This window comes from Xenopus tropicalis, chromosome 4 (assembly GCF_000004195.4).
Source record: "Xenopus tropicalis strain Nigerian chromosome 4, UCB_Xtro_10.0, whole genome shotgun sequence".
Taxonomy (NCBI): Eukaryota; Metazoa; Chordata; class Amphibia; order Anura; family Pipidae; genus Xenopus; species Xenopus tropicalis.
The window spans coordinates 97,876,667-97,892,806 of NC_030680.2; the positions used below are offsets into that span (position 1 = coordinate 97,876,667).

The following is a 16,140-nucleotide window of genomic DNA, read 5'->3' on the forward strand; positions in this document are numbered from 1 at the left end:
GTGCCAATTTGCCATTTTTGACAGAGTCAATCGTTTATTACCGGCTCACATACAGGGCAACATCAATAGCCTTCCCGACTATTTGTGGTGAAGGCTGGCACATTATCAGTCAGTCTGGCTAGAAAATCCCAACTGGATCAGGGCCCGAATGGATACTAATAATCAGAGACCAGTATTTTCTTAACAGCAGTCAATAATGAGATTTATGATGCATTTACATTTCTGGGATGAATAACCAATGGCAGTATGGTTTCAAAATATTTATTAAAAAAAAAAAAGAAAGAAAGAAAATATTTAGATTACTTAGATTAGGTATATTTTACTGTAAAAAATAATACATAGCTAAATGTACAGTCGCCTATAAGCAAATACATTCATTTTGGATAATTTTCTTATTAAGTTGGTAAACTTTTCAGTCAAGTGGAACCCATGAATGAAAAAGAATCTTTTGTAAATTCTAAACAACATCAACAGCATATACAAGAGAAATTGTCAAAAATGGGTAAAGCAAAAAATAACTTGTGGTAAAGGAGTTAACTCTATGGAATGCCAGAGAGGTCTCTACAGTAATTTTTTTTTTTTTTTGGGGGGGGGGGGGATGCCATTGGCACAGATGAGTTCATTATTAACACATTTAAACTGCACAGTCTGCTGGAAACTCCAATATGATTGGGAGGATTTTATGTAGGAGGATTAGCTGTCACTCACCTCTTTGTATTAAGCTTTTCCCTAATTAAACACATCTATAAAATAACACATTTTTAACACTGGAATTGCATTACCTATGAACAGTTACTTTTCCTACCATTATATGAAACACTATCTTATCACACCTGCTGTAACACAGGACAGAAATCTGTAATGAAAATTTTTCAAAAGATCTTTTTATGGGTATACATTCTACAGAATCTGTCTAAAATATTTGTTCCTAAGTTAACTGCCACCTAATCAAAGCTACTTATGTCAGTGTTTAAATACTCTTCGTGCGACCTTTCAATCAAAGTACATTACTTCACTTTAGACATTATAATTCCAGACATTTAAGCTGAAAGGGGCAAACATTTATTTGTAGAGGTTTCAGAAAAAGCAGCATCCTGGGGGCTTGTGCAGATATGCTCCTTTTCTGTATTTAGATGGAACATGAGTTAGCACGTTTCCGGGGTTTAGGATCCCGTTCCTTCAGGTCTTTAGAACACATACAAGGTGAGCACATAGTTTCAGATAGCCTCCTAAGTCCTAGACGGAAAACACTATTGGACAAACTGTAAATGACACAGTTACAGAAACTATTGCTTATGGCCAACCAAGTGGTAAGGAAGGAAAGCATAGGATTGTCCAGTGTTCGCCAGCTTTCCAGCAAAAAGTAGATTATGTACGGGAGCCACAACATATAGAAAACACTGGTAATCCGGAACAACACCATGGCATAACGCCGGTCTGGGCTATGACCAGGCCCAGTTTCACCAGCAGATTCAGTTTCATGGCTGGGGAATCGTGCCCGGCGATCACAAATTTCTTTGGTATGCTGTCTACATATGCGAAAAATATGAAAGTATGTAAAACAAATAACTAATGCTGCAGGAGCATACAGCAGGCACACAATGAAGCCAGTAAAGTAGGCACTGGTATGCCAGGCGATGGCGCACCACTGAAAGATGTCACCATGATATCCAGGTTTACCCCAGCCAAAAAAAGATGGCAGGAAGATCAAACAAGAATAGATCCAAATGAGTATAATGCAGAGACGCAATCTACAGGGCGTTACTAGCTGGTTGTATGAAAGGGGTTTGGTGATTGCCAGATATCGATCCACACTGATAAATGCTAAACAAGCCATGGAAACACTCTTCAGAACAGAAATAATGTAGCCGAACACTTGACATGTTAAGGACTCATGGACACCAGTGGAATAATGAAGAAGTGACAGAGTAGGTACCAAGCAACTAACTCCAACCAATAAGTCTGCATATGCCATTGTCTGGATGAAATAACTGGTAGTATAATGGTGCAAAAGAGGTGCACAATGAAATACAAAAATGACAGTCAAGTTACCAGTGATTATCAAAAAGGTTAGCAGCACAATAATAGAGGTTTCCAGGATGCATACGTCCACGGAACTGTAGTGTCCAAAACCCAAAGGACAGGGGTGATGTCCAGATGTATTCAATAAATATCCACTTGTGTTAACTGTCCTCCAATCAATTAACTGTGACTGGTTCATGGTTTGACTTACTGGTCAGCTGATGAGAAACTGCAAAACACTGCCTAAAAGAGCAGGCAGGAAATGCCGCTCTGAAAAGTGGGTAAGAAACCCTCCACTTCTGAGCCTCAGGACATATTTTCTCAATCTGTTCCATCAGCAAAATTGCCACGGACAATCTTTTAAAAGTCGCAGTTCACTTTTTCATTTCAAGACGTGGAAGAAACAAAAAGGAAAAAAACACAGCATACAGGAGAGACTTTGTGGAATCAACTAAGAAAAGGACGCTGGTTGACTCTCTCTCATTATCTTTATCCATTCTTAGCAAGAACAAAGCACAGTTGCTAAAGAGGAATGATTCTGTATCCCGAACCATAGACGAAGGAAACTAAAATAAGAATACAAAAATGGAGAGAGACAGAAAATCCAGATGAAAACAGTTTCGATGATTATGTTCATTCTACGTTTTTGGAAGGAGGAGGTCATGAGGCTGTTTAATTCCCCTGTGATAGTTTATCTTTAGACCAGAAAATTTGAATAAGAGGAGGGGAAGTAAAGAAACAGCTTAAAATATCTTAGCATCTCAGGCCTGAAAGGCTTAAAATTGCCAAGCTGCCCAGGTCTGATAAAATAAAACGTGCAAATGATCATTAACATTTCATTAAAAAAAAAATATAAGAGGATGTCAATTTTGCAACAACTGGTTAAATTAACAATTATTTTTTTATTTTGCTGGAAAAGAAAACAATAATTTAAAGAGCTTAAAAAAATACCCAGAGAAAGTGGAAATGTAAAATTATTATATATATATATATATATATATATATATATATATATTTTAACAAGGCTGGCTAACAATGGAAAGCATTACTACGGTTTATTGAACAACACATGACCTTTCCATTTGTAAAGCCTTGCGTATACTGCTAAAAATTCTTATTTAAGAAAAATAATTAACTTGCAATGCTGATATTTGCAGCAGTTAGAATTGTTTTACTCCCTCCCCCCTTAAATTGGAAATTACTGGAAAGTTGGAATATAACCCACAATTATTAATCAACCCACAAAAATATAATATAGATTCTCAAATGGACCATTTTTAATGGTTATTTAATGTATAAATTAGATATTAGCACTACTATTACACGATATGCCCCCTATAAAAGTACACTTTTGTTGAACTAGATATGAAAGCATTATAATGTTAACAAAAATGCTTTAACATGCTTGAACCTAATGTGCATTATCCTAATCTAGTATACAATGGGTTAAGGGGCAAGTATATAGAAATCTTGTAATGACATACAATTCCTGAGGACAGAAAATAACTTCACCTATGCTTTCTGTTGCAGGCACATACAGGAAGTAGAATGCCACATTAAAGGATACCCAAGGTCATTTTCAGCCTAGGTTACATAATTACATACTTTATTTGGGTTATAAAAAGACAATGGTCCATCAAGTTCAATAGTTTAGTGTATGTCTCAGCATTACAAACACATATCAGGCAAAAAAACAAAATAAAACATTACTATTGTCTACTGTCTCTTTCTTTGTTGTGTGTGTATATACACATGCACAAATGACATTTAAACATCCACATATATACACACATACACACATACATACATACATACATACAGGTGTTGTAAGCTAAAATTAACCTGCTAGTCATTCCACCTCAGACCTCTTCCAAGACTGTTACCTTCTAAGACATACACAAATGGAGTAATTGGCAGTACATAAGATATCTTTTTACAACAGATATGACAAACCCTTCCTTTGCTTGCTGGGGTATGCTGGGAACTGTAGTTCACAACAGCCGAAGTGACCGACATCCCTACCTTAAAGGAATGTTGGTAACAGCACAAAGGCTCAAACAGTTTTGTAAAAGCTTTCTTTGTCTCCTCCGTAAGTTATCTTGCTTCTAGCCATGCAGGAATAAATGTCTCTATCGCTTTACTGTCTTTTCTTAAGCTAAAAAGCGTGCTTGATTGCCTGTATCAGCTCCCCACCCTAGCCTTTATCCTAGCTTTTTGAACTACGGAGCTTCACCTTGTGCTATAACCTCCTAGTGGCTTTAATACAGTCATTGTAGGCAGTGCTTCTCACCTAGGCTTCCTGCCAGCTGAGCTGTCACATTGGTACTGAAGTCCTGCTACTGAGATGCAGTGTGCGCAGAGCCTGTCGCTATTCCTCATATTCTCAGTCTCTCTTTCCTTTTCACTCTTGCTATTATTACTGCTTGCACCTGAGCCCCCTGCTCCTCCCCCACATCCCTTCCTCCTCCCATCATCTCTCCACCCCCTCTCTCCTGCATAGGCTGTTGCAGTGCTCAACATCAGAAAGGTGACTCGGTCTTTCTGTCCCAATCAGCAGAGCAGCCAATGGATACTGCTGGCTGGAATTGTCACTAGGTAACAGTTGCCAGGACACACAGTATTAATGCCACAAACCATCATTAAATATTACAAGCTAATGACAAGAGTCACTTATTTTTCTATACTTACTGAATTTTTAAACACTATAAAAGGTGTTCAGCACTCAACTAAATTCTTTCGGCTCTTTCACATTTTTGATCCCCGTTGCCATATGTTCCTGAATGCATGCCTACCACAGAGGATCCCATATTATGTGCAGCACAAATAATGCCTTTCACAAGTCTGCGCACTGCTTGCTGCTGTATATCGGCTAGATTTAAAATGACCCAGCTTTAGCCCCTAGGTAATGTGTTACGATTCAAGCAAAGGTTAGAACAGTTTGACTACAAACAACAATAGCTTCAGCCAGTTAACAGTAATTTGAGTCCTCCTGTCACAGGGGGTGTATTAATTATTAATTCAAATAAAATAGCAGTGCTAAACATTGCATAAAGAAGGGCACTTGATGTAGTTTCTAAAAAAAGCAATGTGATGCATAGGCGGTCAGTAGTGGAATCTGCAGCTTGCAGACAGGGCACATCGAGATACACACAAAGTCTGTTTCTTTACAGAAAAGAATAACACATTCACACTACACAGCCTTTTTAATATACATGGGCAAAATGTATGCCTATGGAATTGAAAGCATATTCTCTGCTGGCATTTTAGCCAGAGGAGACGCTCCTCGATTGTGTCTATTCAGCATAATGTCATTTAGTTTAAAGGCATTCGGCTAGAAAATTCTCAAATGCTCAAAGGGTGGTCTGTTATGCACTATAAGGCAATGTCCCAACAGTCGTATCTATAGCAGCAGGAAAAAAAAAAAACAGCTGCTCCTATCTGCCTTTTTTTTGTTATGTACAGGCATATGATCCACCTGTCACCTTGCACATTGGGTGGATTTCGGCAGGGAAGAGGATCAGCTTGATTATCACAATCGATCACAATTTCTTTTTTGACACCCCTGATGTGCTGGTCATGTCCAATTTGCAGTAAAAAGCAACTTATCATACAGCAGCTTATCTGCTGTATGTGCTTTATACAACTGACATCTATTAGGCAGGCTTGAAAATCCTACTGGCCAAGGACTACTTTGGCAAGTTGATGCAGTCCTCTCTTAAAGGACATGTAAACCCCACACAGAAAAACTTAAGCAGTGAACAGCCTCTTTGAAATCTCTCAATACCTGCCACACTGGTTGCCCAGAGGTTAAGGGCTCTGGCAAACGGGGAGATTAGTCGCCCGCGGCGGCGCAATTTCCCTGAAATCATGGAAGTTTCCTCTCGCAATTTCAGGGAAATCGCGCCACCGCGAACAGGGCAACATCCCCTTAATTACTTAGATTTGATCTCCTCCTGTAACCCACTCGGCCCCCTCGGGAATTTGCTTTGGCTGTTGGCTTGGGGCATGCTCATTTGTTCTAAACTCAGATTACTAAACACGCCCCCCAGTCTACCAGTCTAGCAGCCAGTATAGAGATGGCATTGCTGGTTCCCATAGAAACTCAGCTCTAGCTGTCTGTTCAATTTTTCTCTCCCAAACAACTCTCCTGAGCTCAGCTCAAACAAAGCAGAACTTTTATCAGAGACAGTTGTGCCTGTGTGAGCCTGTACTCTTAATGAAATGTATGCTGAATAAGGGTCTGTGTGTGTGTATGCTGTTTGCAGATTTAAATGTATCTAATTATGTATCAGAGGAAAAATGGCCACCAGGTGAAAGCTGCTATTAGGAAAATGTGATGGTGCTGGCAAGCGGAGGGGATATATGCAGTAAAAATAATGCCATTTGGGTGGGGGAGGCATGCCCAACGGATATACATTGTAGGCAAATGTAGACTTTACATGTCCTTTAATGGACCTGCATAGGCTCCACTGTATGACCCAGTCGCAATCAAATCAGTCTTATCTGGCCCAGCATGTGGGTGGCAAAATTGGGCCCATATCCATTTGAACCTGTTTAAAACGTTCATAAATACCCCATATTAGGATATTGAGCAAAGTAAAGTATACCCCCATTAAATGTGAGTAAATAATATGGTATACTGGAAAGGTAGCTGTGTAGTAAATTCTAAGAAAAATGTTACATTTTTTGCAGTGGTCCACAATATAAACGTGAAAATCCCCCTTCAAGACCCCTTCACAGGGTTTACAAACTTAATGAATATAAAGCCTTGGTATTGTCATTCCATTTTAAAAAGTTCTGCATTTATTTTAAACGTTATTAATATATTATATAGAAATGGCTATTATAGAGGAATTCTTAATGACAAATATTACTAAAGTGAAAGTGCATAACTAGTTACAAGATGTATTTATAATTAAACTAAATGTATTAGTTGCGGGAGGTTTATTTAAACACTACCTGCTTCAAGCATGAGGATCTTATATTATCAAAGAACTGATTAAGGAGTGGTTTGGCCTGTGTTTCCCCATCAAGCCAAACCTTTATGCAGAAGTATAGAAAAGCCCTAAACACAACACAGTTCAGATATCTGGTACAGACATGCAGACAATAGATCAAAATGAATACACAAGTTTCTGTGGACAAAACATGAAGTTTATGAGGTCAGATGTTTTACCAAATAAAGTGCCAATTAAGGAGGTGGGGGGTGATATATATATATATATATATATATATATAAAAGTATAAGATAGTATTTGCTGTTTTATTCCATTTCTGACACCCACTAGAACATACCAGCTCACTACATGGAAACTGTGACTACCGCTGCTAAATCTAAGGGCAAAGAATGCAAGCATCTCAAAGGAGCTTTGAAAGCATATAGATACCCCAACTGAGCTTTTGTCAAAACAGTAGTGCAGTCACAGCAAGCAAAATAATATTTATTCAGTACATAGCTGGAATATTGGAAACAGAATTATAACAGAAGATGGTATACCCAAAAGACACAACACCTAAGCAGAGTCAAAGCAACATGTTGCTGTAGTGTAGTTATAAGTGCCCAGAGCTATACACTGGGGAAACTAAACTACTCAGTAAGTGAATGGTAAACACTGGAGGGCTAACTCCTTAAAGGACAAGGAAAGTCAAAATCTGTTAAGCACACTTAAAAAGTACTACTATCGCTATGTAGAAACGCTATATTTCTGGCTTGCCTAATGAAAGATTTACAGAGATACACCTGCTACATTCTACATACTTGTTTCAGTGAACGGCGCCACCATCTTTAATAAGGCATGCCCACTCCCTTTCCCTCACTGTCTCTACTGCGCATGCGCCCCCAAAATCCTCCCTGCGCCCCCCCGTGTCCTTCTGTGTATCCAGGTATGTGCATCCATAACGCATCCTCATCTGCACAACCCCCCCACCGCCCCCCTCTTGTCACACACCACCCGCTCGCTTCCTTTTGTCAGCAGCCCCCGCCCCGTCCACCCGCTCTCTCTGGTCCGCTCCCCCCTTGCCTCACCCCCACACCAGCACCTGCTTGCCGGCTGTCTCTTCACATATGTGTATCCACAACATACACCTTGTCTGCAAACCCGCCCCCCCCCCGCTTGTCACACACCGCCGGCTCGCTTCCTTTTGTCATACCCCCCCCCGCTCACTCGCGTCGGCTGGCCGCTTGCCTCTCCCCCCTGCCTCTCCCCCCTGCCTCTCCCCACCTTGCATACACTTATAAGGGCAGCGGTCGCCATGGCAACCGGACACTAGGGGGGGTGCGCATGCGCCGCCAGCAACAGTCCTGGTCCTATGGTCAGTGCAAGAGTGAGGCATTATGGGAATCTTCTCTACCCAGCTCAGCGTTTTTTCTTCCTGTTTGGCTTCAGATCTTCTGAATGGGAGAAATATGGGGAGACTTAAGGGCACTATTGAGAGAACTGAAGGTATGCCTGCAGCTTGAGATTAACTCTTTATTAGTCTTTCCTTCTCCTTTAAGACACAGCTGTGCATCTTTACCTAAAAGGACAGCGGTGTGCATATTTTGGACAGAAGGTTTGAAAGAGGTGTGAAGGATGCTATTTATGACCGGAACAACTATCCACAGCAACATACAATGCTGCTTAAACATCTTTACCCTGGCAGTTGCATAACTATTCATACTTCTGGTCAAGTAACTTGAAAAAATAACACCTGCCTGAATTCATGGTATCACTGTGACTGGATCATATTTTCACAACTCACTAACACCTGCAGAGGCACTGAATATGCTCAGGTGCAGGCACAAGCAGCCGATATCCGCCAAAAATGCAAAGTCTTGTGTTTTTTTGGCATATATTGGTTACGTGTGCCTGCACCCGAATGTATTCAATGCTATCGGGTGCAAGCACAGGTAAAATGATTTTCAAGCGTTAAAGCATATTATCGGCAAACGTTTTTCAGCTTGCAGAGAATACGCTCCGTGTAGCCTTGTTTACGAGAAGAACATTTTAACATGAAATAAAGTAAGAATATTCTGTCACAGATATGGATTTATGTATCTTAATCAGGATTAAATGCAAATTTTAAACAATATGAATAAATTGCTTAAAATGTATTCTATGGGTATTGGTCTTCCCACAACACAGAACTTTCTCAATAAAAAACAACATACCTCCATTATATAGGCAGGAGGGATACATCATAACTCACTGAAACTTGGATTTGGATTTTTACTTTTGTACATTAGAGAAACAGGGTAAAAATTATGCACAAGGATGAACCATAGCTGATATAAGGTCAAGACCAAAGCAGTGGGCTTCAGGATATGAAGGTCTTAATTCTAAAAGAGAACTTTAAAACTGAATGAGAAAGAAAGATCTATGAATTCAAATATATGGACTTATATAACACACTAAGACAGGGCCCTTCATTTGGGGTCAGGTTTTATGTAACACTATGTGACCTGACTGAATCCAGACCACTAGACTATTTACAACCCACCCTAATGAAAAGTAATTACGTTTATTATCTCCACAAGTTATCTCTATCTGTAATTTCCTAATTTATTGCTTATGAACACCATAGTTTTTGTTTTGTGCTTTTTGATGGTCATGTTACTCCTCAGTGACTTCCAATACCCTTAAATCTTACAATAGCAGATACATTATTCCTTAAATAATGACACATGTAAAATCAAGCAAGCCCTGCCAATTTAATTTATCTGCAATTATTAATAGGCCTACAGATCACTCAATAAAGTGATTATGTATCAAGTATACAGGCATACAAGACAAAGAAGAACTGAAGATATGTCATGTCATATTGAAGGAGAATGCTCTGCTGGGTTCACCGAACATGTGATACCACACAGAACACTGGATCACACTGGCATCCTGGCATTTATATCCATAGAAATGAGTTACCATTGTTAAAGTTTGAGCCATGAAAAAGGACAGATAAGACAGAAGGCAAGACAGCACAGAAAGTCTTTCTGCACAAAGAAGCTTATAATTAAATGTAATTTTCATTTACATATTTCCTATTAAGACCTTGTTTACTCTCTAGTTGAAGCATTACTATTTACTGCTTTTGACAGTACAGGTATGGGACCTGTTATCCAGAATGCTTGGTACCTGTGGTTTTCCAGATAAGGGATCTTTCTGTAATTTGGATCTCCATAATTTATGCTAAAAATCATTTAAATATTGAATAAACCCAATAGGATTGTTTCGCCTCCAGTAAGGACTAATTATATCTTAGTTGGGATCAAGTACAAGGTACTGTTTTATTACTATAGGAAAAAAGGAAATCATTTTTAAAAATTAGAATTATTTGCTTATAATGGAGTCTATGGGAGATGGCCTTTCTGTTATTCTGAACTTTCTGGACAACGGGTTTCCGGATAAGGGATCCCATACCTGTACTGATAAAATGCCATTTTGAGTCTGATATTGTCTGATATTGATTTTTAAACCAATAACTCAGGCTCTCCCTGTCATACAGCCCTGATATTGGTACAACTGCTTACAACCATCCACCACAGTTAAATGATCAATGTGACACTGTTTGGCAAATAACCATAAAAATGGCAGAATGTTTGTTTTATTTAGTAAGATATTGCTAATTGATAAGTCATGCCTATATTTTGCTTAACATGAAAGCCACATACAACATCTGTTTAGAAGATCCACATATGGCTGATTTTTCATTAGTATAACCATCCAGTTGGTAAACCTCTGAATGAATACTTCATAGCCATAAGCAAAAGTTTTGTGTTGCACTCCAATTAATATTGAACATGCTTTATTAGCTCAATGAGCTAGCAGGTACAACTGAGTAGCTCTGTAATTTGTATTTTATTAATTACATCAACTAGCAGAAAGAAATCAAACTTAAACTGTAATTGTTCATTTGGCTTGATGTTTAAAAATTAAAATAAAAAATACTTTAACTCTTTCAATACATTGGCACACTAGGGAGATGCTCAGATAGGTGACTAGCTAATCATGTTGTATTGACAACTATGGTTAAGGCTGATGGCAGATGAGGCATAGGACGGATATTTTCGGCAAGTGGAAAAGCGATTGCTGAAAATACCGCCCTACGCCTCCTAGCAGGCACAGGTAGGAGGCATAGGGCGGTATTTTCAGCAAGCGCTTTTCCACCATCAGCCTAAGGGATAGTAATAGAGTGATCTGCTGACCATGCTGAAGTGCCAAAAGTCCCACTCTCTTTTTACTACTTAAAAGCAATCTGACCATCCATGTGTACAACCAAATGACACATGTTCTGGATACTGTGAAGCAACAACTATGCACTGAATTAACATATGCTATTTAACTTACACTGACAGATATTCTAGCTGCAAACAGGATAAGCTTTGCAGCTAAAGCATTAATTAGGCAACTGAAACTCAGTTTACATTCCAGTGTTCTGTTTTCCATTCATAGTATACCATTCAAGTGCTCAGGGATAGGTTAGTGCTTTTCTGTTGTGATTATTTACTTGCAGAATAGAGATTACCTTAAAGAGGTTCCTCATCTATAATTTAACGAGAGAGAGAGAGAGAGAGAGAGAGAGAGAGAGAGTGAGAGTGAGAGTGAGAGTGAGAGTGAGAGTGAGAGTGAGAGTGAGAGTGAGAGTGAGAGTGAGAGTGAGAGTGAGAGTGAGAGTGAGAGTGAGAGTGAGAGTGAGAGTGAGAGTGAGAGAGAGAGAGAGAGAGAGAGTGAGAGAGAGAGAGAGAGAGAGAGAGAGAGAGAGAGAGAGAGAGAGAGAGAGAGAGAGAGAGAGAGAGAGAGAGAGAGAGAGAGAGAGAGAGAGAGAGAGAGAGAGAGAGAGAGAGAGAGAGAGAGAGAGAGAGAGAGAGATTTTCTGGGACAATTTGCAACTGGTCTTCATTTTTGTGTGTGGTTTTTGAACTACTTTTTGTTCAGCTATCTTTTAGTTCAGTGGCTCTTCAGTTTGGAATTTTAGCAGCTATTTGGTTGCTAGGGTTCAAAATCACCCTAGCAATCAAGTAGTGGTGTGAGTGAGACATGACTAATAAAAAATAACAATAAAATTGTAGACTCACAGAGCAATAGTTGTTTGGCTTTTGGGGTCAGTGACCCTTATTTAAAAGCTGAAGAGTTGACAAAAGAAGAAATCTATAAATGTGAAAACAATAAAAAAATTAATTGCTCATTCTATAACATACTAATAAGCTTAAGCATAAATAAAGCTAATTTTAAGGTGAACTACCCCCTTTGAGTGAATTTATAACTTTTCATTTTCAGCATATGGGGAAAAGACCGTGTCACATGTCTATAAAACAGCATATCAAGTGCTATTAGTTTTCTACACTCTGCTGACTAGTGTTGAAGACCCCAGACAGAGTATATTTTCTATTGAAAATATATTTTCCATAATGGGATAGTCATTTCAATGAGGCAACTGCTATTTTCTCCATTATCGATGATCTCCTAATAAAACGTCTTCAAAAATTATACAGCCAAACTGCTGTAAACAAGAGTATTTAAGTCAAAAGGAAGCAGACCAAATGCAACAAAATTGTTTGGTACAATTTTTCAGTTAATAACACTTGGTGGCTTATCTTTAGCTTTTTTTTAAAAAAAAAAAAAAAAAAAAAAAAGCAAGATGTATTCAGATTACTGTCCTTACTGTATCTCTCTTCAAGCATATATCTCATGGGCAATGTAATATCTTCATGAGTACCATCTGTGTTCCTTCACAAAAGAGTGAATTTGCACATCATTTTAAAAATGCAAGACAATTACTTGCTTAATTAGCAAACATAATATCACCCTATTATAACAGAAATTAACATTGCAAACCTTGCATACAGGCAGAAGTGTGGCAATACACAATTAAATATATATCTGTACAATGAGCTTGAACCCAGAAGAGGCATGCAAGGCATCAGGATTAGTGCAGGACAGAGAAGGTATCTGTTCCTTTAAATGCAGGTCTTTTAGCCACAAAAAGGCCCCATGTAAATGTAAAAATACCATACTAAGATGTGTAATAATTATTTTATATTTTTAGCAGGCCACCATTGCCATCACCCTGTGTTAACAAGCACAAGAGAAGGTGTCATAATGTATAATGGGATTGTGACCAAGCAGTAAATATAGTTTGTTTTAAGATAATTAGAAAAGGAGTTAAATATTTTGGAAGCAATATCATACAGGTATGGGACCCGTTATCCAGAATGCTCGGGACCTGCAGTTTTCCGGATAAGGGGCCTTTCAGTAATTCCGATCTCCTACCTTAAGTCTGCTAATAAAATTATTAAAACAATAATTAAACCCAATGGGATTGTTTTGGCTCCAATAAGGATTAATTATATCTTACTTGGGATCAAGTACAGGTACTGTATTAATATTACAGAGAAAAAGGAAATCAGTTTTAAAAATGTGAATTATTTGATTATAATGGAGTCTGGATAATGGGTTTCCGGATCCAGGTTTCTGGGTCCGATACCTGTACCACCCTGCTTAACTTATTATTATTATAAACATATAACTCAAGGTTTACATGAAAAAAATGTTTATACCTGCTTTAGAAAAGAAAGTCCCTCCACACCCACAGTATAAGAATACAAAAGTCATATCAATTACAGTAAGAAAAGAATTGCTCTATGTGGAGAATAAACCACTTTAAAGTAAAATACTATGGGGGTTATGTAATAAAAGTCTAAGCTCACCAGGTGCAACCCATACATACCAATCACAAGGTAGAATATACTGGTCAGATTCAGATTACCTTAAAGGGGTCTCTCAACTATAAGTTTACTTTTAGTATTATGTAGAGAGAGATATATATTCTAAGACACTTTGCAACTGGTCTTCATTTTTGTGTGTGGTTTTTGAACTACTTTTTGTTCAAATAGACTTTTTCAGTGGCTCTCCAGTTTGGAATTCAAATCACCCTAGCAATCAAGCAGTGGTGTGAGTGCAACATGACTAATAAAAAAAGCTGCTGGTGCACACTGGCTCCTGCTTCTCTGTGCATGCCCAGAAAGCTCTCCTCTTCCGACTATCCTGTAGTCGAAGAGATAAGGAGAGCTCAGCAGGAAGAGGGGATGGGACTTCACTCTGTACCAGGAAGTAGAGGGAAGAAGCCGGAGATTTTAACTTATACTTAAGAAACCAGAACAGAGTGAATGCAGGGACTAAGGTATGTTATTAGGGGGGTTGTTAAGAGAAAATAAAATTAAAAAAAAAAGTTTACTTCTTTTTTTTTAACCTGTCTAAAAACAGTTGTAGCCATGTTGAATTCTTGGGTCAAAAAATTAGGGGAAAATCTCTCAAAAGTCTTGGAAGATTAATTATAAGTATTAAAAAAAGTTTCATTGAAAGTTACAGCCTTCAATTAACAGAAATTAGGAATATTTTGATTCCATCAGTCAAAGGATGGAGTCTTTTCAGGCCTTCCCAGATCTGGAATGGCAAAACTGTGTAAAGGTAAGGTAATAGTAATGCCATTTTTTAAACCCTGATGCCATCTCACCTGGGACAATGAGGCTGCACTTTTTAAATTACTACTGCTGGATCTACAGGTGTAGATTTGGAAGGTTTTACAGTACTCCTTATAAATTCTCTACCTTTTTACTTCAGTGGTACACATTGGATTACTGCTCTGCAGGAGTTGCAACACCCACTATTCTCTGTTGCCAAGCAACTCTATCATCTCTCACTTTTGTTTCTTACATGGCATTAAAGACCACATATACTTTTTAGTCTCTCTGTTCACTTTTCATGCAGTACAAACATAAAGAAAGCATATATTTTAATAATGGTCTAATATATGCATTTCTAAGGCTATATTACTGTAATAAAAAATAGTAATCATTAAGGTTTAGCTCCCATAATAATTTCCTCTAGCTTCTGGTTCCTTCTAATAAACTGCACATACAAACCCCATGCTGTAAGCTGTCAGATCATAAGCTGCTTGTGCTGATGGCCCAAGGATATAAAGGTCACTGCTGGTTTCGCTTTTTTGAGATTTATGGCACAAAGTAAAAATTCTGTTCCACCGATTTCAATTGCAAAAGTATTTTGCAATATCAATATTTTGCCTATTCACAGTATATTTTAAATGCAGAAAAGTAGTGAGTGTTAACCGTCGTGTTGCAGTAAGTGTTTAACAGACCCATAGTGACCCTAACTCTACACAGTAGAGAACTCTCACAGTGCAGCCATGTCTCTGTTATAGATGTCAAACTCTAGCAGGAAAAATGGTGGCTTGAATCTCCATGCTGCATGGGAACTACTTTAAGACCCAGTTAAATATTAGTGATATACCACTACACTCATCTCTCTTTCTGTATAGTGTTAAGTTCAAAGACATCAGCAGGCCAGCAAGCTCGAAATACAAAAAAGGTGATCTATTCATTGGGCCTAGACTTTCAGTATTTATTGAGTATTCGGCTGTTGCAACTTAATCAGATTGTTTTTTCACTTTAACCCTGAAAGCCAGTCATTACAATATAAGTAGCTCCTAAAAGTAAATCTCTCATGAGTTGTGGAAGTCCTGTGTCTTCTGGACACTTGCAGTGTGATTACATAATTACCAGCAGTTCTAATAAATTGGTATTCATACTTTTGACACAACTCAAGGCAAGAACTTTAAGGGTGAAGACATAAGGAGCTACTTGGTAGCAGCTACTTGTCACTGCTATTTAACACCAGAAAATACCCTGCCTTAAGGTGGCCACACACTTGGCGATCTGCGATCTTTTGTGCGACCATAGGTCACACGAAAGATGGTCAGACCCGCCACTAACCTTCAGGGCTGAAACGGCAGATAAGGAGGCGCCCGATCAAAATCTTTTGACCTAGCCAATCGGCGAGTCGACCGATATCAGCAGCCTCCTGCGATACCGGTCGACACGCCGATTTGCCATACACGCACCGAATATTGTACGAAACGAGGTTTAGACAATACTGAGAATTTGCCTCTGCTAAACCACATGTTTATCATTGTTGTCTATTTTTGCAGCCATGACAAATAGCTGCTACTAGTAGCTCTATGTGTCTTTACCCTAAAGTGTACTATTGTGAGAATACAAATAGGCTAATGCTAAGCACTGAAATGGAAACAAAATTGTGCATGTTTAGAAGCTATTCATAAAGGTAT

General features: G+C 38.5%; 2 protein-coding genes across 4 annotated transcripts in view; both read right to left on the reverse strand.

The window, feature by feature from the left end:
* The window catches only part of rabgap1l (RAB GTPase activating protein 1-like), a 165,956-nt gene that overhangs the window by 90,982 nt on the left and 58,834 nt on the right, over positions 1 to 16,140 (reverse strand).
* Positions 304 to 2,384, reverse strand: gpr52 (G protein-coupled receptor 52). Its single transcript, XM_002931434.5, has one exon. It carries the CDS (start codon positions 2,219 to 2,221, stop codon positions 1,130 to 1,132), a length of 1,092 nt encoding a protein of 363 aa, XP_002931480.1. The 5' UTR covers positions 2,222 to 2,384; the 3' UTR covers positions 304 to 1,129.

Coding starts and splice junctions, on each gene's coding strand:
- gpr52 (XM_002931434.5), bottom strand. CDS start 2,221: ATGAACCAGTCACAGTTAATTGATTGGAGGACAGTTAACACAAGTGGA.